Source organism: Somniosus microcephalus, chromosome 4, assembly GCF_052327205.1.
Source record: "Somniosus microcephalus isolate GS21.2 chromosome 4, FLI_Smic_1.0, whole genome shotgun sequence".
NCBI classification, from domain to species: Eukaryota; Metazoa; Chordata; class Chondrichthyes; order Squaliformes; family Somniosidae; genus Somniosus; species Somniosus microcephalus.
This window is the reverse complement of record NC_140990.1, coordinates 315228336-315251229: the sequence shown is the minus strand read 5'-3', so window position 1 is coordinate 315251229 and position 22894 is coordinate 315228336. Positions and strand designations below refer to the sequence as shown.

The window sequence follows — 22894 nt, the reverse complement described above, 5'->3', positions numbered from 1 at the left end:
AGGTTTGGATCGGACATGGCCCTGTGGGTAGCGGAGCGGGCCCAGGGGCTGTGTAGCCTGATCCTGCTCCTATTTCGTGTGTCTAATTCTGTTAGATTCAGGAGATGGTTCTGTGATAGTAGATTGGCGGTTAGGATCAGATCAGCCATGATCTTATTGAATGGCGGAGCAGGCTCGAGGGGCCGATTGGCCTACTCCTGCTCCTATTTCTTATGTTCTTATGTACTGCCCCTCCGACAGTGCAGCGCTCACTCAGTACTGAACCTCCAGCCGTGCAGCGCTCCCTCAGTACTGAAAATCCGACAGAGCAGCACTCCCTCAGTACTGCCCCTCCGACAGTGCAGCGCTCCCTCATACTGCCCCTCCGACAGTGCGGCGCTCCCTCAGTACTGCCCCTTCGACAGTGCGGCGCTCCCTCAGTACTGCCCCTTCGACAGTGCGGCGCCCCCTCAGTACTGCCCCTCCGACAGTGCAGCATCCTCTCAGTGCTGCCCCTCCGACAGTGCAGCACTCCCTCAGTGCTAACCCTCCGACAGTATGGCGCCCCCTCAGTACTGACCCTCCGACAGTACGCGCTCCCTCAGTAATGCCCCTCTGAAAGTGCGGCGCCCACTCAGTACTGCCCCGCCGACAGTGCGGCACCCCCTCAGTACTGCCCCTTCGACAGTGCGGCGCTCCCTCAGTACTGCCCCTCCGACAGTGCGGCGCTCCCTCACTACTGCCCCTCCGACAGTGCGGCGTTCCCTCAGTACTGTCCCTCCGACAGTGCAGCGCTCCGTCAGTACTGCCCCTCCGACAGTGCGGCGCACCCTCAGTACTGCCCCTCTGACAGTGCGGCACTCCCTCAGTACTGCCCCTTTGACAGTGCGGCACTCCCTCAGTACTGCCTCTCCGACAGTGCAGCGCTCCCTCAGTACTGCCCCTCCGACAGTGCGACGCTCCCTCAGTACTGCCCCTCCGACAGTGCAGCACTCCCTCAGTACTGCCCCTCCGACAGTGTGGCGCTCCCTCAGTACTGCCCTTCCGACAGTGCAGTACTCCCTCAGTACTGCCCCACTGACAGTGCGGCACTCCCTCAGTACTGCCCCTCCGACAGTGCGGCGCTCCCTCAGTACTGCCCCTCCGACAGTGCAGCACTCCCTCAGTACTGCCCCACTGACAGTGCGGCGCTCCCTCAGTACTGCCCCTCCGACAGTGCAGCACACCCTCAGCACTGCACTTGATGGTCAGCCTGGATTATGGGCTCAAGTCTCTGAAATTTGACATGAACCCACGACCTTCTGACTCAGAGTCGAGAGAGTTCACTACCACTGAGCCAAGTTTACACCTTGAAAGCTCCAATTTTAGCAGCCTACAATTTACAGGAAGGGAAGCCTGAGCGAGGTAAGGAATTCAACATATTTATTTGGAAACGAATGAGTTAGATTAAGAAGGGAGGGAGGGAGAGAATGTAGTTTAGAGTATGTGCGGGGCAGCACGGTGGCATAGTGGTTAGCACTGTTGCCTCACAGCGCTAGGGACCCGGGTTCGAATCCGGCCTCGGGTGACTGTCTGTGTGGAGTTTGCACATTCTCCCCGTGTTTGCGTGGGTTTCCTCCGGGTGCTCCGGTTTCCTCCCACAGTCCAATGATGTGCGGGTTAGGTTGATTGGCTATGATAAATTGACCCTTTGTGTTAGGGGGATTAAAATGTGTGGGGTTACGGAGATAGGGTGGGATATGTGTTGGTATAGGGGTTACGGGGATTGGGTGGGATATGTGTCAGTGCAGGCTCGATGGGCCGAAATGGCCTCTATCTACACTGGGGTTTTCTGTGATTCTGTGATTCTGTGATGTGCACATGAGTCACAAGGCTTGTGGACACTAATTCTGTAGAAAACAAGGTTGACCTCCCATGAAGGCCCAGAGGTTATCAGTTTCTATGGCAACCTCCAGACATTGACATTTCCCCAGGCAATTCTGTGTTGTAGGTCAAATGCTCATTTGTGAAACAGATAATAAACACAGATTACCTTGGAGAGGGCACAGAAGAGATTTGAAAAGAAAGAAAAACTTACATTGCTACAGCCACTGTGTGATGAAATATGCCATTCATCAGGCACTGTATTCTCTGTGTTTAGTTTAGTTTCAGTTTCATTTCCTTACCTGGATTGTATTGTATTGTGTGTAGGGCTCCGCCCATACCTGGCCTCTACTTAAGCAAGCCCCAGCGTGTCTCTCAGACAGTACAGCAGATCTCTGGATGAGAGACACTTCTCCAATGTGTATTACTTTCTGAGTTAATAAAAGCCTTGCTTTGTTCCGTTAACATTGAGTCTCGGATTCATTGAGGCACATCACACTGGAAACAGTTTCTTCTTATTTACTCTACCTAGACCCCTCATGAGTTTGAACACCTCTATTAAATCTCCTCTTAACCTTCTCTGTTCTAAGGTGAACAACTCCAGCTTATCTAGTCTCTCCACATAACTGAAGTCCTGCATCCCTGGCACCATTCTTGTAAGTCAGCCATGGCTCAGCGGGTAGCACCCTCGCCTCTGAGTCAGAAGGTTGTGGGTTTAAGTCCCCACTCCAGAGACTTGAGCACATAAAGCTAGGCTGACACTCCCAGTGCAGTGCTGAGGGAGTGCTGCACTGGTGGAGGTGCCGTCTTTCGGATGAGATGTTAAACCGAGGCCCCGTCTGCCCTCTCAGGTGGACGTAAAAGATCCCATGGCCACTATTTCAAAGAGGAGCAGGGGAGTTCTCCCTGGTGTCCTGGGCAATATTTATCCCTCACTCAACATAACAAAAACAGATGATCTGGTCATTACCATATTGCTGCTTGTGGGAGCTTGCTGTGCGCAAATTGACTGCTGCGTTTCCTACATTACAACAGTGGCCACACTTCAAAAAAGTACTTCGTTGGCTGTAAAGCGCTTTGGGACGTCCTGAGGTTGTGAAAGGCGCTGTAGAAATACAAGTCTTCCTTTCTTTTAGTGCAGTACTATATTACCAGAGGTACTGTCAGGTCAGATGTTAACCCAAGGCCCCCTCTCAACCCAGAGTAGGACAGGGCCAATGTCTTACCTCAACCAGCATTACCAGAAGAACAATGGATTAACCAGGTCAAAATGGCTGCCATGCTTGGTCACATAACAACAGCCACCACACTTCAAAATAATTCATTGTGCGTGTAGTGTCTCGAGATATTTCTCAGATGTCCGATAAAGAATTATGATGAGTTGCCAGACTTTCTTTCAATTCCAAAGACTTTTCTCCCCCCCACCCCACCCCATGTGAATTCACCTTTGCAGCTTTTTAAAAAATTTATCTACTAGTTGAGTCAGGCTGTCCTGTAATTAGCGGCTTTAGGCTAGTGCGTTCTCGTTTTAGAAGATTCGGCCCCTCGAGCCTGCTCCGCCATTCAATGAGATCATGGCTGATCATCCAAGTTCAGTAACCTGTCCCTGCTTTCTCCCCATACCCCATCCCTTTAGCCTTAAGAAATATATCCAACTCCTTCTTGAATATATTTAATGAATTGGCCTCAATTGCCTTGTGTGGTAGAGAATTCCACAGGTTCACCACTCTCTGGGTGAAGAAATTCCTCCTCATTTCTGTCCTAATAGAAACATAGAAGATAGGTTTTAAATTTGAAGAGGGTGAATCTTTAGGGACGCAATTTGAATGTCTGCACAGCCAGGATTCAGACACAACAAGAACAACAACATGGCATTTATATAGCGCCTTTAATATAGTAAAACGTCCCAAGGCGCTTCACAGGAGCGATTATCAAACAACGTTTGACACCGAGCCACATAAGGAGATATTAGGACAGGTGACCAAAAGCTTGGTCAAAGAGGGAGGTTTTAAGGGGCATCTTAAAGGAGGAGAGAGAGTGGCGGAGAGGTTTAGGGAGGGAATTCCAGACTAAGCAGCTGAAGGCGCGGCCCCCAATGGTGAAGTGATTAAAACAGCGGAAGCTCAAGAGACCAGAATTGGAGGAGCGCGGATATCTCGAGGGGTTGTGGGGCTGGAGGAGGTTGCAGAGATAGGGAAGGGCGAGGCCATGGAGGGATTTGAAAACAAGGATGAGAATTTTGAAATCGAGGCATTGCTGGACCGAGAGCCAATGTAGGTCAGCGACCACAGGGGTGACGGGCGAACGGTACTTGGTGCGAGTTAGGACACGGGTAGCAGAGTTTTGGATGACGAGACCTTTCAAAGTGCGTATTGTTTAAAAATAAAACCAAAAATCTATTGCTTCACTGTGTTTCAGAGATGAGGAGAGTCTGACTGTTTCTCTACAGCATTGATCGACAAAGGGACTAGTTCAAACTGCTGGGAATTGAACTGGGATATCTCAAAAGGACCTTTAACAATTTGCAGCTACTCCAGTAATTTAGTAATGCCTGGGGACCCCCTGGGCTCGTTCCTGTTCCACTGTAGTTACTGTGGCTGAGGTTCATCTGCTGCTGGCTTGTATTTCAATCTGATTTCCACTGGATTAGATTCAGTGCTTCGACCATCTGCCGAGGGGTTGATGGAGTCATCGGGGCTCCGATCCAGATCTGGGGCCTGTTTCTTGGTTAACCCCTTGTGCGCGAGAATATGGAAGTGGATCGAAACCTAGGCTTTATTTTTTATTCATTCCCAGGATGTGGGCATCGCCGGCAAGGCCAGCCTTTATGGCCCATCCCTAGTTGCCCCTTGAGAAGGTGGTGGTGAGCTGCCTTCTTGAACCGCTGCAGTCCGTGGGGTGAAGGTACTCCCACAGTGCTGTTAGGGAGGAAGTTCCAGGATTTTGACCCAGCGACGATGAAGGAACGGCGATATATTTCCAAGTCAGGATGGTGTGTGACTTGGAGGGGAACTTGGAGGTGGTGACGTTCCCATGCGCCTGCTGCCCTCGTCCTTCTAGGTGGAAGCGATCGCGGGTTTGGGAGGCGCTGTTGAAGAAGCCTTGGCGAGTTGCTGCAGTGCATCTTGTAGATGAAAGGGTTAAATTACGAGGACAGGTTGCGTAGACTAGACTTGTATTCCCTCGAGCATAGAAGATTAAGGGGTGATCTAATCGAGGTGTTTAAGATGATTAAAGGAGTTGATAGGGTAGAGAGAGCGAAACTATTTCCTCTGGTGGGGGGGGGAGTCCAGAACAAGGGGGCAGAACCTTAAAATTAGAGCCAGGCCGTTCAGGGGTGATGTCAGGAAGCACTTCTTCACACAAAGGCTAGTGGAAATCTGGAACTCTCCCCCCCAAAAAAGTTGTTGAGCCTGGGGGTCAATTAAAAATGTCAAAACTGAGATCGATAGATTTTTATTGGGTAAGGGTATTAAGGGTTACGGAACCAAGGCGGGGAAATGGAGTTAAGATACAGATCAGCCATTGATCTGATTGAATGGTGGAACAGGCTCGAGGGGTTGAATGGCCTCCCCCGGTTCCGAGGTTCCTAATTTATCGAGCGCTGGGTCTCGCTTACTGTACGACGGTCTGCTTCATGTCGCCAACTCTGGGTGGACGTTTTCCTGACGGTGTCATCACATGACCTCCTGCCTCCAACCGCCCCCGCGACCCCCCGCACACTCCCGCCATTGTCACGCCCACCCGCGCGGGGCCCCGCCTCCCCCATGGTTAATCGATTGGATGATTCTTGACAGTCAACCCAACGGCCTTTGACTCCCATCTCCGATTATTTTACAACTAATAAACAAAGGCGAAAAACAACACACTATTTTTAACACCCTGACCTGGTTTTTTCTCCCGGGGTTTTTCTTTTGCTGGCGGCAGTGTCCGGGAGATTAATCTTCAATCCCTGGAGAAACCAGGCCAATCCTGGCAACCCACCCCCCGCCAATCAGCTTGAAGTTGCGGATGTCATAAAATGAGAAGAGTAATTGCCGGAAATGTGCAGCCAGGCGAAGGCATCTTGGGTGGGGCCCCTTTCTTTGTTGCTGGCACAGTCGGGAGGAGGGGCCACTTAATGCGGCTTCACTCGAAGCAGAGGAGAATCCAGGTCGATAAATACGCACACTATCGATAAGCTAAAAATCTGTTGTTGTCCCTTCCCTGTTGGATCCGTGATTCTTAGAGTATGATGTTTTCCAATAACTAGACGGAGGCTGTAACTTAACAATCAACAGGTGTTTACTGGAGTAGGGTAGTCTCAAGACTGGCAGTACAGAGGCATGCTCAAGGCTTATATACAGGGGTGGTCACTGCCGGTACTACAGTATACAGGAGCTGTAAAAGTAGTTCTCTCTTAAAGGTACATACACTACAATTCCTCCCCTTTTAGATTAGCAGTACCCATAATATTCAAATAACAATTAACACTTTAACATGCACATTAAACAGAAATAGTCCATTTATAGATTCAGTCTTTGGGGCGGCTTCCTGATCCTTTCTGGATAGCGCCTTTCCTGAGGTTCTTGTTCTTGGTGCGGAGGCGATTCTGGCCCCCTTTCGTCGGTTAGTTCATCAGTTTCCACTGCTACTGTTTCTGAGGTAGATGCTACCGGTATGGCGGGTTCATCCCCAGGTACGCGAGACATGGGGTTGACTCGTTCCTGTGACGCTAAGATCTGATCGACGTGGCGTCTCACAATGTTCTCCCCGACATCCACTGTGTACATTAATGGCCCCTGCCGTGTGCATATCGTTCCGGGTTGCCATTTCACTGTTCGGTAGTCACGGGCCAAGACTGGTTGTCCTACATTGAAGCTCCTTGTCGGCTTCTCATTGATGTGCTGGAATTGTTTATCCTCAACATTTCTTCGCACATTTGGTCTGAGCAAATCCAGACGAGATCGCAACCTTCGGTTAAAGAACATCATGGCCGGGGTCTGGTTGGTAACTGCATGTGTCGCATTTCTGTAGGCTAACAGGAAATTGTCCACCTTATGCTGTAGTGGAATTTCATCATCGCACATGGCCTTTATCACCTTTTTAAAGGTTTGTACGAACCTCTCAGCCAATCGATTTGTGGCTGGATGATACGGGGCGGATGTGTAATGCCTTAACCCATTCCTTCTCATAAATTTCCGAAACTCCTCGGACACAAACTGTGGTCCATTATCAGAGCAAATCTGCTCTGGCAAGCCGTTCCTGGCAAATATGGTCCGTAGGACTGCAATCGTTTTCTCTGTAGTGGTTGAGGACATTTTTATCACCTCAGGCCATTTCGAGTGAGCATCCACTGCTATTAAGAACATTGAGTCCATGACTGGACCAGCAAAATCAATATGCACCCGTTGCCATGGAGAGGAGGGCCACGCCCATGGGTGTAGAGAGGCATGTATGGTGGTGCATTTTGGACCTTCTGGCATCCTGAGCAGCTCTTGGTTAGGTCCTCGATTTGTTGATCGATCCCCGGCCACCACACATAAGCCCTAGCAAGGCTTTTCATTTTCACCCCTCCCAGATGACCTTCGTGAAGCTCATTGAGCACACTCTCCCTTAACTTGGGTGGAATTACCACTCGGGATCCACACATCACTGTCCCCTGGCATACTGACAGCTGTTCTCTTCTGGATGAGAATGCTGGCAACAGTGAGTCGCCATGTGTTGGCCATCCCCTCACCGTCAAATCATATACCCGAGACAGTGTCGGATCATTGCGGGTCTCCATCTCTATATCCGCGTTAGTTACTGGCAATCGTTCAATTATTGACGAATAAAATATCTCGATAGGGTCCACTGCTGGTGCTTCCTCCACAGTAGGCAGTGGCAGGCGTGATAGCCCATCAGCGTTTCCATGCTGTTTCATGCCTTTATATTCTATTTCATATTGGGTTCGCCCCTAGAAAAAGGGACCATCTTTGTAACCGTTGTGCAGTCATCACCGGAACGCCCTTCTTTGGATTAAAGATGGAGACAAGTGGTTGGTGGTCAGTCAGCAAGGTGAACTTCTGCCCATGCAGATAGTGGTTGAATTTTTTTACTCCCCATACTAGGCTGAGGGCCTCCCTGTCAATCTGGGCGTAGTTGCGCTCAGCTGAGGTTAGTGACCGAGACGCAAAGGCTACTGGCCTCTCCAACCCATCTGGGAATTTGTGCGACAGCACCGCTCCAATACCATAGGGTGATGCATCACATGCCAAACGAATTGGTAGTGCTGGGTTGAAATGGGCCAACGCCTCTTTTGATGTGATCAATTCTTTGCACTTCTGGAAAGCTCGTTTACGTTCGTCATTCCACTTCCATGGTACCCCTGTTTGCAGTAGGGTGTTCAGTGGGTGTAATACTGCAGACAAATTTGGTAAGAACTTATGGTAGTAGTTCACCAGCTCGAGGAACGACCTCAATTGTGACACATTTTCCGGTGCTGGAGCCTTGACTACTGCCTCAATCTTTTCAGGGGACTTATGTAACCCCTCTTCATCAATAACGTGGCCACAATACGAGATCTGCTTCTGGAAAAACTCGCACTAGTGGCGATTAGCTCATAGCCCATATTCCTTTAATCTAGTGAGCACCTTCTCCGGGTTGGCGAGGTGATCACTGTCATTTTTGCCGGTGACCAGGATGTCGTCCAAATAACACTGGGTCCCTGGAATCCCTTGCAGGACTTGATCCATCGCCCTTTGCCAAATAGCCGGGGCCGATGCTACCCTGAACACCAGCCGGTTGTATTGGTAGAGACCTTTATGAGTGTTGATCGTGAGGTATTGTTTCGAGGCTTCTTCTAACTCCATTTGCAAGTACGCCTGGGCTAGATCAATTTTGGTGAAGTGTTTACCTCCAGATAGCGAGGCGAAAATATCCTCAATCCGTGGAAGCGGATGTTGTACCGTGTGAAGGACTGTGTTCACTGTCACCTTAAAATCCCCACAGATGCAGACCTTCTTTGGTTCCCCAGGCGTATTACTCAACGACCTCTTCATTACAGGAACGATGGGTGTAGCCCACTCGCTCCAGTCTACTTTGGACAGTACTCCTGAACGTTCCAACCCTTCCAGCTCTGCTTCGAAGGCTGGTCAGATCGCATAAGGCACTGGTCTGGCCTTAAGAAACTTTGGGCTTGCATTTTCCTCTATTTTAATCGTTGCTGTTATGCCTTTTAGTGTTCCGAGTCCCTCCTGGAACACTTCTTTTGCATCAGTTAGCATTTTTGACAATCGTCCAGGTGTGACGCCGTCATCCTTTTTGGCCTCACCCTTCAGTGCCTGTATGGAATGCCAATCTAATTGTATCTTCCGGATCCATTCACGTCCTAGTAGTGGTGGTCCTCCATCTGGCAATACATATAGGTCCATTTTAGGTGTTTCCTGGCCTTTGTATATCACTTTCACCCTTATTTTTCCTTTGGGGTAGACTTTTTGCCCTGTGTACGTCTTCCAGACAATCTCTGTAGCTTTCAAGGGTATATGTGAAAATAGCCGCTTGTAGTCCCTTTGGTTTATGACTGTTAGGGCTGATCCTGTGTCCAATTCCATTTTCATTTGGACTCGTCTATCTTGAGTGTGACCCAGATAGTCTGGTGATCCTCCATTTTGGTTACCTTATGTAGTTTCAGACAACCCAGCTCCTTGCTTCCGGAGTCTGTATCACTTTTCTGTTCGTCTGAACTACTGTCCATCACCTTATGTACCTTTTTGTACTTCTCCTGTGGAGATTTCTTGCTGTTGGTTTTCTTCCCTGACCTGCAGACTCTTGCTATGTGTCCTGCTTTTCCACACTGTCTGCACACTTGGTCCTTGAACCAACAATCCTTCTGGTCGTGTGTTGTTCTGCCGCAGCGATAACACTTCCCTGCTCCATATGACATTTCATTGGTGCCATATTCTTGCGGTGTCCGTTGTATCTCTGCAGCGCCCCGTGCTGCTGCTTCGTGTGATACTGCCATGCTGAAAGCCTTGTCCAGTGTAAGATCCTTTTCTGATAGAAGCTGTTTCTGGGTTCCTTCACTTTGAAGCCCACACACAAACTTGTCCCTTAACGTATCTGCTAGTCGCACTCCAAACTGACAGTGTTTCGATAGCTTGCACAGTTCCGTTAAGTACTCAGCATTACTTTCGTCTTTATGCTGGTTCCGTTTGTGGAACTTAAATCTTTCTGCTATCAGCAGCGGTGTGGGGTTTAAGTGGTCCTGTAGGATTTCTACTATGCTTCCGAAATTCTTATCCACGGGCTTCTCTGGGGTTATTAGGTTTCGCAGTCAGCCATAAGTTTTTGCACCCATGGAATTTAACAAAACCAGTGCTTTCCTAGCATCTGGCACTTCATTCGCCCTGCAGTACACCTCAATGTGTTCCACATATGTCGCCCAATCTTCGACTTCATTGTCGAACGCAGAGATACTGCCACTCTTCGGCATCCCTGGGTGTGATTTAACTGTCAAAAATGGCGTCTCCCGCGCTCTCCCTTCTTCTCCGCTGGCACAAAATGGCGTCTCCCGCGCTTTCCTTTCTTCCCGCGCTCGCCCTTCTTCTCCGCTGCGGCTTCTAAAAATGGCGTCTCCCGCGCTCTCCCTTCTTCTCCGCGGCTCAAAGGCATCTCCCGCGCTCTCCCTTCTTCTCCCCGCAGACGCTGTTCAGCCCTTGAGCCCTGGCTGTGCTCTGCGCGTTCTCCTGTGCGCCTTTCCCATTTCCGCCGCTCGGTCCTGAACCCGGCTGCTGCTTTACCCTCTCTCTGTTTTTGTTTTTCCTCGACGCCGCTCGGTTTTCAACCCCCGGCTGCGCCCTGTGCGCTTCACCCTCTCTCTTACCCCGTCGACGCTGCTCGGCTTTTTCTCTGCCGTCGGTCGGCTCCAGCCGCCGCTGTCCGGGAAGGGTCTGCGCTGTACCTGTTGCCAGTCTGTTGCTGGATCGTCGTGGCTGGGGAACCAAGCCCAGCTCTCAACAGCCTCCCCTGCGATGTTCACTCTCTGCCGGATGACTGGGCGGTTGCTCGTGGTCGACGCCCGTGCTTCTGGCCTCGACTTTCTTCCACTGCCCTCCCGGAGCGAATCCTTTAAGGAAAATGCAGAGTTGCAGGCAGATTCGAATCGACCTCGTCGCCACTGTTGGATCTGTGATTCTTAGAGTATGATGTTTTCAAATAACTACACGGAGGCTGTAACTTAACAATCAACAGGTGTTTACTGGAGTAGGGTAGTCTCAAGACTGGCAGTACAGAGGCATGCTCAAGGCTTATATACAGGGGTGGTCACTGCCGGTACTACAGTATACAGGAGCTGTAAAAGTAGTTCTCTCTTAAAGGTACATACACTACATTCCCCTCTTCATTTCGCTCAGTTGTAAATGATCAAATACTGTACAGCTTCTACTGGGGGAAGTTCAGTTGGTATAGAAAGAAAGACTTGCATTTATATCACAGAATCATGGAATCACGGAATAGCACAGCACAGAAGGAGGCCATTCGGCCCATCGAGTCTGTGCCAGCTCTTTCACGGAGCAATCCGGTCAGTCCCACTCCCCCGCTCTTTCCCCATATCCGTGCAATGTTTTCTCCTTGAAGTATTTATCCAGTTCCCTTTTGAAGGCTACTATTGAATCTGTATCCACCGCCCTATCAGGCAGCGCATTCCAAATCCTAACCACTCGCTGCGTAAAAAAAGTTTTTCCTCATGTCGCCTCTGGTTCTTTTGCAATCACCTTAAACCTGTGTCCTCTGGTTCTCGGCCCTTCAGCTACTGGAAACAGTTTCTCTTTATTTACTCTCTCTAAACCCTTCATGATTTTAAACACCTCCATCAAATCTCCTCTTAGCCTTCTCTGGAGTGGGACTCGAACCCACGACTATTCTGACCCAGAGGCGAGAGCGCTGCCCACTGAGCCACGGTTGACACCTATAACAAGCCATGTTCAGGACCGGGGCCCCATTTTAACCTGATCGACAAGCTCCCCCCACTCAACCAGCTCTGACAGGCGGCGGGCCGACGGAGGAAGGAGTGGAGGGGGTGTGGCTGACATCCAGTGGCTCCTCTGTGGAGCCGATTCAGAAGCGGGGGCAATACTGGGGTGGAGGCTGGGTGATGGCCCCTGGCAGTGGGTGCAGAGGTCTCTGTGGGGCCAGGGGGGGCATTCCTTTCTCCCTGGCATGTGATTGAAGTTGGTAAGAACACCACTCAATCTGATCAGTAGGAACATAGGAACAGGAGGAGGCCATTCAGCCCCTCGAGCCTGCTCCACCATTCAATCAGATCATGGCTGATCTGTACCTCAACTCCATTTACCCGCCTTTGCTCCATCTCCCTTGATACCCTCACCCAACAAAAATCTATCAATCTCGGTCTTGAAAGCTCCAATTGACCCCCAGCATCTACAGCCTTTTGGGGGAGAGAGTTCCAGATTTCCACAACCCTTTGTGTGAAAAAGTGCTTCCTGATTTCCGTCCTGAATAACCTGGCTCTAATTTTAAGATTATGCCCCCTCGTCCTGGATTCCCCCACCAGAGGAAATGCTTTCTCTGTATCCACCCTATCGAATCCCGTTAACATTTTCGATCAGATCGCCCCCCTTCAACCTACTAAACTCGGGAATACAAGCTGAGTGTGTGCACCCTTACGTAGAATATACAGCGCAGAAACAGGCCATTCGGCCCAACTAGTCTGTGCCGGTGTGTATACTCCGCATGAACAACAGAAAATGCTGGAAAAACTCAGCAGGCCAGGCAACATCCGTAGAGAGAAATAGAGTCAACGTTTCGGGTGAAAACCCTTTATCAAAACTAAAGAGGCACAGGGAATGAAATAGATTAAGAGGCAGGCTGGGAGAGAACAAAAGAGAAGTGAAGAGACATTAAGAGGTATTCAAACCGAGACGAGATGGTGATAGGACTAGTGGAGACAAAAGGCGGCTCTAGATTAGGTGTGAAATGCGCTGGCGGAATGAGAGACAGCTGCCATGTGGGAGAGAGAAAAAAAAAGAAAGGGGGGGAAAGGCCAAAACAAAGGTGTGGATAAAAAATATAAGTAAAAATGTAATAGGGGCCGAGGTTATGATCTGAAATTGTTGAACTCGATATTGAGTCCGGAAGGCTGCAAAGTGCCTAATCGGAAGATGAGGTGCTGTTCCTCGAGTTTACGTTGAGCTTCCGTGGAACAATGCAAGAGCCCGAGGACGGTGAGGTCCGAGTGGGAATGGGGCGGTGAATTAAAATGACAGGCGACCGGAAGCTCGGGGTCACCCTTACGGACTGAACGGAGGTGGTCCTATTTATACTCCGCATGGTTCTCCTCCCGTCCCATCTCGGCCTTTCAGCATGTCCTTTCTATTCCCTCTTCTCTCATGTACCCGTCGGGTTTCCTTTTGAAAGCATCCACGGAAATGAAAAACGAATGAAGCACTTTGAGATGGACAGGATCTCGCTCCTCTACCCCTGGCAGGAGGTTGCCGGACCAGACAGCTTCCTGCCTGTGTTGGACGAGTGAAAGACTGCCTCTATGGACCGCTGACTGATCCTTGATTGATTCAACACTCTGATTCTGATGTGTTGATAACCTCTGACATAATGGCCAACCATTGAGGTGTCGAACTGTTACATGAGCACTTTTAACTGTCTTGTTTAAGATTCCTCTGGGTCAGTACATAACAATAACAACATTTTGTATTTATATAGCGCCTTTATGGTCGTGAAAAGCGCTATAGAAATGTAGGTCTTTCTTTAACATGGTAAAATGTCCCCAGACGCTTCACAGGAATGATTAAGGATAAGGGGTAAGCCATTTAGGACTGAAATGAGGAGGAATTTCTTCACCCAGAGAGTGGTGAACCTGTGGAATTCTCCACCACAGAAGACAGTTGAGGCCAATTCATTAAATATATTCAAGAAGGAGTTAGATATATTTCTTAAGGCTAAAGGGATCAAGGGATATGGGGAGAAAGCAGGGACAGGGTACTGAATTTGGATGATCAGCCATGATCTCATTGAATGGCGGAGCAGACTCGAGGGGCCGAATGGCCTACTCCTGCTCCTATCTTCTATGTTTCTATATTGTCAAACAAAATTTGACACTGAGCCACAAAAGGCGATATTAGGACAGATGACCAAAAGCTTGGTCAAAGAGGTGGGTTTTAAGGAGCGAATTAAAGGAGGAGAGGTAGCAAGGTTCAGGGAGGGAATTCCAGAGCCCAGGCAGCTGAAAGGCACGGCCGCCAACGGTGGAGCGATAAAAATCGGGGATGCGCCGCTCGGACGAACAATGGTGAGGAGCGTGGGGAGGAGGTCATGTGACGGAACCGCCAGGAATACATCCAACCAGAGTCGGTAACCCTAGCTGAGAGAGTGCCGAATTCAGAGGCATTAAAGAGACAGTCCCCACCTGTCTGCTCCGCTGAAGGTGTTAAAGGTGACGGGTGAGTATTCGAAGAAGAGCAGGGAGCCCTCCCACCATCAGTCAGCCAGCAAATTGCTCTTCACTGGATCTTGCTGTGCGCAAAAATGGCTGCCACGCTCGTCTGCTCAACAACGATGATTTGCGACTAACTTTGAGAGAGCACGCAACGGAAATGCAACTCTGTCCTTCTGCAAAGGTTGGAGGCAATAAATGGTTACTTGTTTATGAAAGAATTCGGCGAGATTATACTTGTGTCCCGAGGGAAAGGAAAATAGCTCCGCCGGAAAGAAAATAATCTGCGTTGTCATTTCATCAGCGATGCTCTCATCTCATAATGATCGTACCTCATTAACCTGTGCAGATTTATGCAAATTTCTACAAATTAATGATTTCCCAAGTGTTGGATTCTTACACTTTGTGAACTGAATTAATTACAGAGTGAGAACAAATCTAATCAGTGAGGTCCTTGTATCTCACATGATTTGCCAGAGAAGAGTGGGGGGGGGGGGGGCGGCTGGCTATTTAAAGGGGAACTCGAGAAAGGTTTACTGCTGATTTTGCAGGTCGGAAGCTCAAACTGAGGAAGGATCTTGAGGTTTCTCGAACCTCGCTGGACCTGCAAGGGTCCCATTGTGATGGTCCTGTGCTCATCTCGTTTCAATGTGAGGCTGCGGTGACAATACATGTTGGAACACCTAGAGATGGGCAAGGTGCACAGTAGAACTCCCTCTACACTGTCCCGTCAAACACTCCCAGGGCAGGTACAGCATGGGGTTAGATACAGAGTAAATCTCCCTCTACACTGTCCCATCAAACACTCCCAGTGCAGGTACAGCATGGGTTAGATACAGAGTAAAGCTCCCTCTACACTGTTCCATCAAACACTCCCAGGGCGGGTACAGCATGGGTTAGGTACAGAGTAAAGCACCCTCTACACTGTCCCATCAAATACTCCCAGGGCAGGTACAGCACGGGTCAGATACAGAGTAAAGCACCCTCTACACTGTCCCATCAAACACTCCCAGGGCTGGTTCAGCACGGGTTAGATACAGAGAAAAGCTCCCTCTACACTGTCCCGTCAAACACTCCCAGGGCAGGTACAGCACGGGTTAGATACAGAGTAAAGCTCCCTCTACACTGTCCCGTCAAACACTCCCAGGGCAGGTACAGCATGGGTTAGGTACAGAGTAAAGCTCCCTCTACACTGTCCCGTCAAACACTCCCAGGGTAGGTACAACATGGGTTAGATACAGAGTAAAGCCTTCAACACTGTCGAGAAAAATGGAAGAAAAACTAATGTGCAGGCGCCCAAAATCTATTGACGATGTGATTTTTTCTTTCTAGGGATCGCTGTCGCTGAACCGTCCCGAACAGATCAGCGGTCCGAGATCTTCACTCATGCGAGTCAGCAACCGAGAGCTTGGACCACCTGTGCATCTGGCTTTCAAATGAGGCAACTCAGTGCGCGGAGGGCAGAGAGGGATGACAGACACACGTCGGTGCTGACCATGCCAGTAGTATGGTCACCGCGGGCAAAGTCTACACAGTGAGACGGGGAAGGCTGCAAACCGGCTTAAGTATCGAGCAGGTGAGTGCGAGCTCCTGGTGACCTCCCCTTGTCTTGGGCAGCTTATTTTGGGGCAGCTCACTTAAAACCAAACTCATTGAGGGAGCTCAGCTCACAGCTGAGAAGGAGGTGATTCAGCCCATCGTGCCTGTGCCGGCTCTTTGAAAGAGCTCGCCAATTAGTCCCACTCCCCCTGCTCTTTCCCCACAGCCCTGCAAATTTTTCCTTTTCAAGTATATATCCAATTCCCCTTTTGAAAGTCACTATTGAATCTGCCTCCACCGCCCTTTCAGGCAGCGCATTCCAGATCACAACAACTCGCTGTGTTAAAAAAATTCTCCTCATCTCCTCTCTGGTACTTTTGCCGATTTATTTTAAATTTGTGTCCTCTGGTTATCGACCCTCCTGCCTCTGGAAACAGTTTCTCCCTATCTACTCTATCAAAAAACCCTCATAATTTTGAACACAACTTGTATTTATACAGCACCTTTAATGAAGTAAAACGTCCGAAGGCGCTTCACAGGAGCGATTATCAAACTAAATTTGACACCGAGCCACAAAAGGAGATATTAGGGCAGGTGACCAAAAGCTTGGTCAAAGAGGTAGGTTTTAAGGAGCGTATTAAAGAAGGAGCAAGAGGTAGAGAGGTTTAGGGAGGGAATTCCAGAGCTTATTGGAGAAGCTGGATGTGTTTTCATTAGCGCAAAGGAGGTTGAGGGGGTGATTTGATAGAGGTGTACAAGATTATGATGGGTTTGGATAGGCTAGACGGGGAAAGGCTGTTCCCCATTAGTTGATGGTACAAGGACTAGGGGACACAGATTTAAGGTTTTGGGCAAGAGATACAGGGGGGATGTGAGGGAAAACTTTTTTATGCAGCGAGTGGTGAGGACGTGGAACTCGCTGCCGACGGAAGTGGTGGAAGCGGAGACACTCAATGTTTTCAAGGGGAGACTGGATAGGCACTTGAGGGAAATTAACTTGCAGGGCTACAGGGATAGAGCGGGGGAATGGGACTGAGTGGATTGCTCTACAGAGAGCCGGCACGGACTCGATGGGCCGAATGGCCTCCTTCTGTGCCGTTATCAGTCTATGGGGGAAAAATTCAGTTGGTAGCGCCACCCGTTAGCGCCTTAAGAGGGCGCTAAGTGGGGCGCAAACCAACTAGCGCCCGGGCACGGCGATATCTGCGCCTCTCGCGAAATTGACCGGACATTTTGCGGCGGCGCTAAACAATACCGCCACGATATACTGCGCCGGCAGATCGTGACATCAGTCGAGTGCGCAACGCCCCGTTAGCACCCCGGACCGGATATTGAGTGGCGCCCCCTGTCTTACCGCCTGCCGCTAGCAACGGCAGGTTGAGGGGAGCGTTTTGCTGTCAGAGGAGCGCTATTTAAAGGCGACCGCTTCCTGACATTTTTGCACCACGCATTCTGAGAGAGAGAGAGAGACTTCTGGAGAGATTCAACGCTGAGTGAAGGAGTTTTGGGTACTGAGCAGCACTTTGCAGGTTGATTTTGATTTGCCCTTGTATCGATTTAGAAGAGACTGTGGGGGCTGCACTCTGAGCTCTTCCCCTGGGTCTCTCCATTGTTCTTTCCAGCAGATTTGATGTACAGGTCTCTCCAGGCTGAGATTCAGGCTGAGATTCAAGGCTGCAATGAGCAGGATGTGGATGGAGAGCAAGATCGACCCTCCCCTTTAAGATAAAAACAGAAAACGCAGGAGAAACTCAGCAGGTCAAGCAGCATCTGTGAAGAGAGAAACAGATTTCAGGTCGATGACCATTTGTCAGAACTCCCCTTTAAGAATTGGATGGTGCCAGTGTGTCTGTGTTACATTGCTGACTGAAATCACAAGAGCTTCGCCAGCGCTGTGAGGTAGCGCTTCGCTCCTCGGCCTTTGCGTCTTAAGAGAGGTGTGTAGCGCCTGATTTAGCGCTCCAATCACCTCCAGGGGCAATAAAAGCCAAGTTTGCTGTCGGAAGCGATAATTAGCACCAGGCGCTAAACTTTGCGCCCGGCCGATAGCGGCGCCCCAAATGGAGCGATACCGAATTTTTCCCCCTATGACTCTAGGGGGGAAAAATTGAGTTGCGCTAACGGGGCACAAAGCAACTAGCGCCCGGGCGCGGCACCTCCCGCGAAATTTAGCGGCCGCGATCTTCGGGAGTGCCCCCTGACTTACCGCCGGACGCTATGTCCTCTAAATGTAGCGCCCCGGCGAAGTTAGCGCCCCAAATGGGGCGCTACTCAATCTTTAGCCCTATGACTCTTATGGCCTAAGCAGCTGAAGGCATGGCCACCAATGGTGGAGTGATTAAAATCGAGGGATGCTCAAGAGGCCAGAATTAGAGGAGCGCACAAATGTCAGAGGGCTGTGGGGCTGGAGGAGGTTACAGAGATAGGGAGGCTCTCCGTACTGTTTCTCAGTGAGACACGGCCCGTCTCTCAGTTCTGCTCCTCGATATCGCGCTGCTTTCTCTGCATGACGCCTTCTGCTTGTTTTTCCAGCTTTTCCGACTTTGAATGGAAGCCGCCCCTTGACCTCTGCTCTGACTGGCTGCTGCTGCTGCAGACATCACAAAGCCATGACCTCTACACTTCGGACTTTGCACTTTAAACTCTTGACTCACGGCACAGGTCAGGGTGCAATCCACACCTGCGATCAGGAAATTGACCGGAAGTATGACATTGTACCGTCCGTGGTCTGTGCTATGTGTTGCCTCTTCGGGATCATTTACTGCTTCTTTGGTAAGTCAATGGCATCTGGGAGACGATGATTTGAGGTTTATTAAATTTAGTTTTCTTATTGTCTCCCCTCCAAACACCTAGGAATGGGCAGAGTGACCATTGGAGGGTTGGGGGTTTTATTTATTCATTCACGGTATGTAGGCGTCGCTGGCAAGGCCGGCATTTATTGCCCGTCCCTAATTGCCCTTGAGAAAGTGGTGGTGAGCCGCCTTCTTGAACCACTGCAGTCCGTATGGTGAAGGTACTCCCACAGTGCTGTTAGGGAGGGAGTCCCAGCATTCAGGCAGCGCATTCCAGATCACAACAACTCGCTGGGTAAACAAAATTCTCCTCATCTTCCCTTTGGTTCTTTTGCTGATTATGTTAAGTCTGTGTCCTCTGGTTACCAACCCTCCTGCCACTGGAAACAGTTTCTCCTTATTTACTCGATCAAAACCCTTCATGATTTTGAACACCTCTATTAAATCTCCCCTTAACCTTCTCTGCTCTAAGGAGAACAATCCCAGATTCTCCAGTCTCCACGGTCCTACATTACAACAGCGACTACACTCCAAAAGTACTTCATTGGCTGTGAAGCACTTTGGGACGTCTGGTGGTGGTGAAAGGCGCTATAGAAATGCAAGTCTTTCTTTGTTTAACTGAAGTCCCTCATCCCTGCTACCATTCCAGTAAAGAAGAGTGTTTGGTGATTGTCATTTGTGTGCAGTTCTTTCTTCAGGAAGTTCCCAGGGTCAATCCCCACTCTCTGCTCAGTGAACTGATCCCAGCTGGGGAATGTGGAAGAGGAACAGCCATCAGCCACACTGCCTCTGGATTGAGGCAGGGGGAAAAATCAGGCAGGATTCTCGATCCTTTGGATGTCTGTGGGTGTGCTGTACCTGCCCAGGGAGTGTTTGATGGGCCAGTGTAGAGGGAGCTTTACTCTGTATCTAACCCGTGCTGTACCTGCTCTGGGAATGTTTGATGGGCCAGTGTAGAGGGAGCTTTACTCTGTATCTAACCCGTGCTGTACCTGCCCTGGGAATGTTTGATGGGACAGTGTAGAGGGAGCTTTACTCTGTATCTAACCCGTGCTGTACCTGCCCTGGGAGTGTTTGATGGGACAGTGTAGAGGGAGCTTTACTCTGTATCTAACCCGTGCTGTACCTGCCCTGGGAGTGTTTGATGGGACAGTGTAGAGGGAGCTTTACTCTGTATCTAACCCGTGCTGTACCTGCCCTGGGAGTGTTTGATGGGACAGTGTAGAGGGAGCTTTACTCTGTATCTAACCCGTGCTGTACCTGCCCTGGGAGTGTTCGATGTGACAGTGTAGAGGGAGCTTTACTCTGTATCTAACCCGTGCTGTACCTGCCCTGGGAGTGTTTGATGGGACAGTGTAGAGGGAGCTTTACTCTGTATCTAACCCGTGCTGTACCTGCCCTGGGAGTGTTTGATGGGACAGTGTAGAGGGAGCTTTACTCTGTATCTAACCCGTGCTGTACCTGCCCTGGGAGTGTTCGATGTGACAGTGTAGAGGGAGCTTTACTCTGTATCTAACCTGTGCTGTACCTGCCCTGGGAGTGTTTGATGGGACAGTGTAGAGGGAGCTTTACTCTGTATCTAACCCGTGCTGTACCTGCCCTGGGAGTGTTCGATGTGACAGTGTAGAGGGAGCTTTACTCTGTATCTAACCTGTGCTGTACCTGCCCTGGGAGTGTTTGATGGGGCAGTGTAGAGGGAGCTTTACTCTGTATTTAACCTGTGCTGTACCTGCCCTGGGAATGTTCGATGTGACAGTGTAGAGGGAGCTTTACTCTGTATCTTACCCGTGCTGTACCTGCCCTGGGAGTGTTTGATGGTGTTAAGTATGTGTATTGTATTGAACAATTAACACAAAGACTTAAACGTATAACTCAAACAGGTCTTTACTGGTTGGAGGTAGGGACTATTCTGAATACAAGATTACTGCACAGTGCTTATATACCGGTGTGTTCACCCCCGGTATTACGTCTACAGCAGCCTGAGAAAGTAGTACATCTCTTAAGGTGGAACAGGCTTAAGCTCTCTTAAGGTGGAACAGGTTACATACACAACACTCCTCCCTTCTTAGCTTTATAGTCATCCCCCCATTTAACATAACGTAATAACATATATACATATATAACTTCATGTTTAACGTAACATATCACAGATTCAGTCTCTGCGGAAAACAGTTCACAGATTCAATCTCTGTGGTGTAGTCGGTTCACGTTACTCATTCAATAGTCCTTTCATGGATTTAACAGCTTGAACTTCCGAACTGATTTGGCTCCGTTCGGAGGGACCACGTGTGTGATCTGGTAGAGGTAATAATGGTTCAGATGGGTCATCTTCTGTTTCGACTTTTCCTTTTCTGCTTCTTGGAGACTCTCTGGGCTCCACTGTCAGCTGCCAGCTGCATGCGCAGTTCCTCCTTCTCTTCCTCCTTTTTCCGTAGTAGAGCCACCTTCTCCCGATGTTCCGTAGACTTTCGGTGCCCCTCCATGATTTCTGTATGGTGGGAGTCGAAGTTACAAGTTGGGCAGGACAGGACATAGTAATATTCGGTGTCGTCCTGATCTAGGCCAGCGAGAGGGTCTTCTATTTCCTCCATACCCAGCTGGGCGTTAGCCAGCTTTTGTTCCAAGTCCAGACATCTTTCCTGAAGAGACTTCTTCATGCGTACCTCTTCATCCAGCTTTTTCTGGGCTTTCAGCAAGTCGTTTACTAATGACCTCATTTGAGATTTTACTACTTCAACTTCTTTTGGAGATTGATTGATCGGACTATTCAATCCCTCTACCGGAGCAGCTGTTTCAGCGGTCTGTTGTTCTACGTTGACGTGAGTCAGCGTACTTTTGGCATCCAAGGGCTGCTCTGTTGCAGTCATCTCAGTCTGTGTTGCCACATCAGCCATCTCAATGACTTTTGAGAGCTCCGAACCCTTTTCCTTTGAAGATCGCAGCTCGTGTTCAAGTTTTTCCCATTTCAGAGTCTTGTCCCTCAGCATATGAAGGAGTTGGCTGACCGTTAACTCTTCTGACACCAGATTATGGCACGCACCTTCAGAACCTGAATCAGCTTTGATTCGTTCGGCCTCCTCGCGCAGATGGTTGGTGTGCTCCTGCTCCATTTTCTCCATCAGTTGCTTCTGTTGCTTTTCCAGATTCTCCCACTCTGTAACAAAGAACTTTTTTATTTCATTCATCTCTTGCTCAAAACGGCGAATCATTTGTTCTAATTGCTGTTGTAGTTTGAAATGGAGTTGAGTTCGAGCCCAGTGTCCCTCAAAAATGTGCATATCAGTAGACTTGACAGACTCAGAATTCTCTGTTAAACTATGTTGTTGTTGCTCAGTGGAATTCTGTGCTGAAACTTTGGCCTAGAAATTCGGTTTTGGCGCAGCGAGGGCTTTAGCGCCGGAAGTTAGTGCCGGCGCTAAGTCCCCCTGCACGCGCCAAAAATTCAGTAGCGCCGCGCCCAAACGGCTGCCGGCGCTACTGAGGGGTCTCAGCGCCTCAAAACTGGTGCCACGCGCCGCATTGCGGCGCTATTCCGGCGCTGCGGCGCCCGCTGCGGTGCGGCAGGCTCGGGAAGTGCAGGCCTCCTCCTTCCGTTAAGGAGGAGCTGCCTGCACCCGGCCGCGGCCCGCGATAATCTTTTTAAAAATGAGCCCGGCACCTCGGACAAGTGCCGGGCTTGCTTCTGTTCCGGGGGGGGGGGTGGCGGGAAGTCCGGGGAGGGAGCTGCGGCCAGGCGGCCGGCGGGAAAGCGGCCGGCCGCCGCGGGGCCTTTAATGCGCCGGCGCAAAGTTCTGTAAGGCACCTCTGCCAGAACGTTGCTTGCGGCTGCCACGGGCGAGGCGGCCGCAACTCAATTTCCGAGTTCGGGCGGGTTACCATGGCAACCGGGACGCTGCGCACACCGATGACGTCATCGGTGCCGGCGCAGCGCTACCGGCCCAACGCCGATTTAGGGCCCCTGTCAATTTCTAAACTGGCCATAACTTCGGCGCTAGGCCCTCTAGCGCCTCAAAAGCGGCGCTAAGGCCAGTGAATTTCTAGGCCTTTGTCTTTTGCACATGGGTTGGTCTTACCATCATCAGTTCTAGAGTCTGGGCTGATTATCTGCACCGAGTTCTCACTCTTTATGGCTTTTAGCGAATGCCAGTCCATATTTATGTTTCTAAACCACTCCCGGCCTAGTAGTGGTGGACCTCCCTCCGGTAGCACATATAAGTCCATTATTTGACTTCCTTCGCCCTTGTTGGCCACTGCAACCTTTATTGTCCCGATGGGGTACACTCTCTGCCCC

At 50.0% G+C, this 22894-nt stretch overlaps 1 protein-coding gene across 4 annotated transcripts in view; it reads left to right on the top strand.

Annotated features, from left to right (window-relative positions):
• tmem198ab (transmembrane protein 198ab) overlaps positions 1-22894 on the top strand; it is a 231444-nt gene that overhangs the window by 128551 nt on the left and 79999 nt on the right. For 3 of the 4 annotated variants that reach the window (XM_085986765.1, XM_085986764.1, XM_085986766.1), the window contains exons 3-4: positions 15605-15848; positions 18344-18583. In XM_085986765.1, the coding sequence (XP_085842891.1) occupies positions 18421-18583 (163 nt within the window). In that variant the 5' untranslated portion in view covers positions 15605-15848; positions 18344-18420. The remainder of the gene's footprint in view (positions 1-15604; positions 15849-18343; positions 18584-22894) is intronic. The other variant, XM_085986767.1, reaches the window with a different exon arrangement.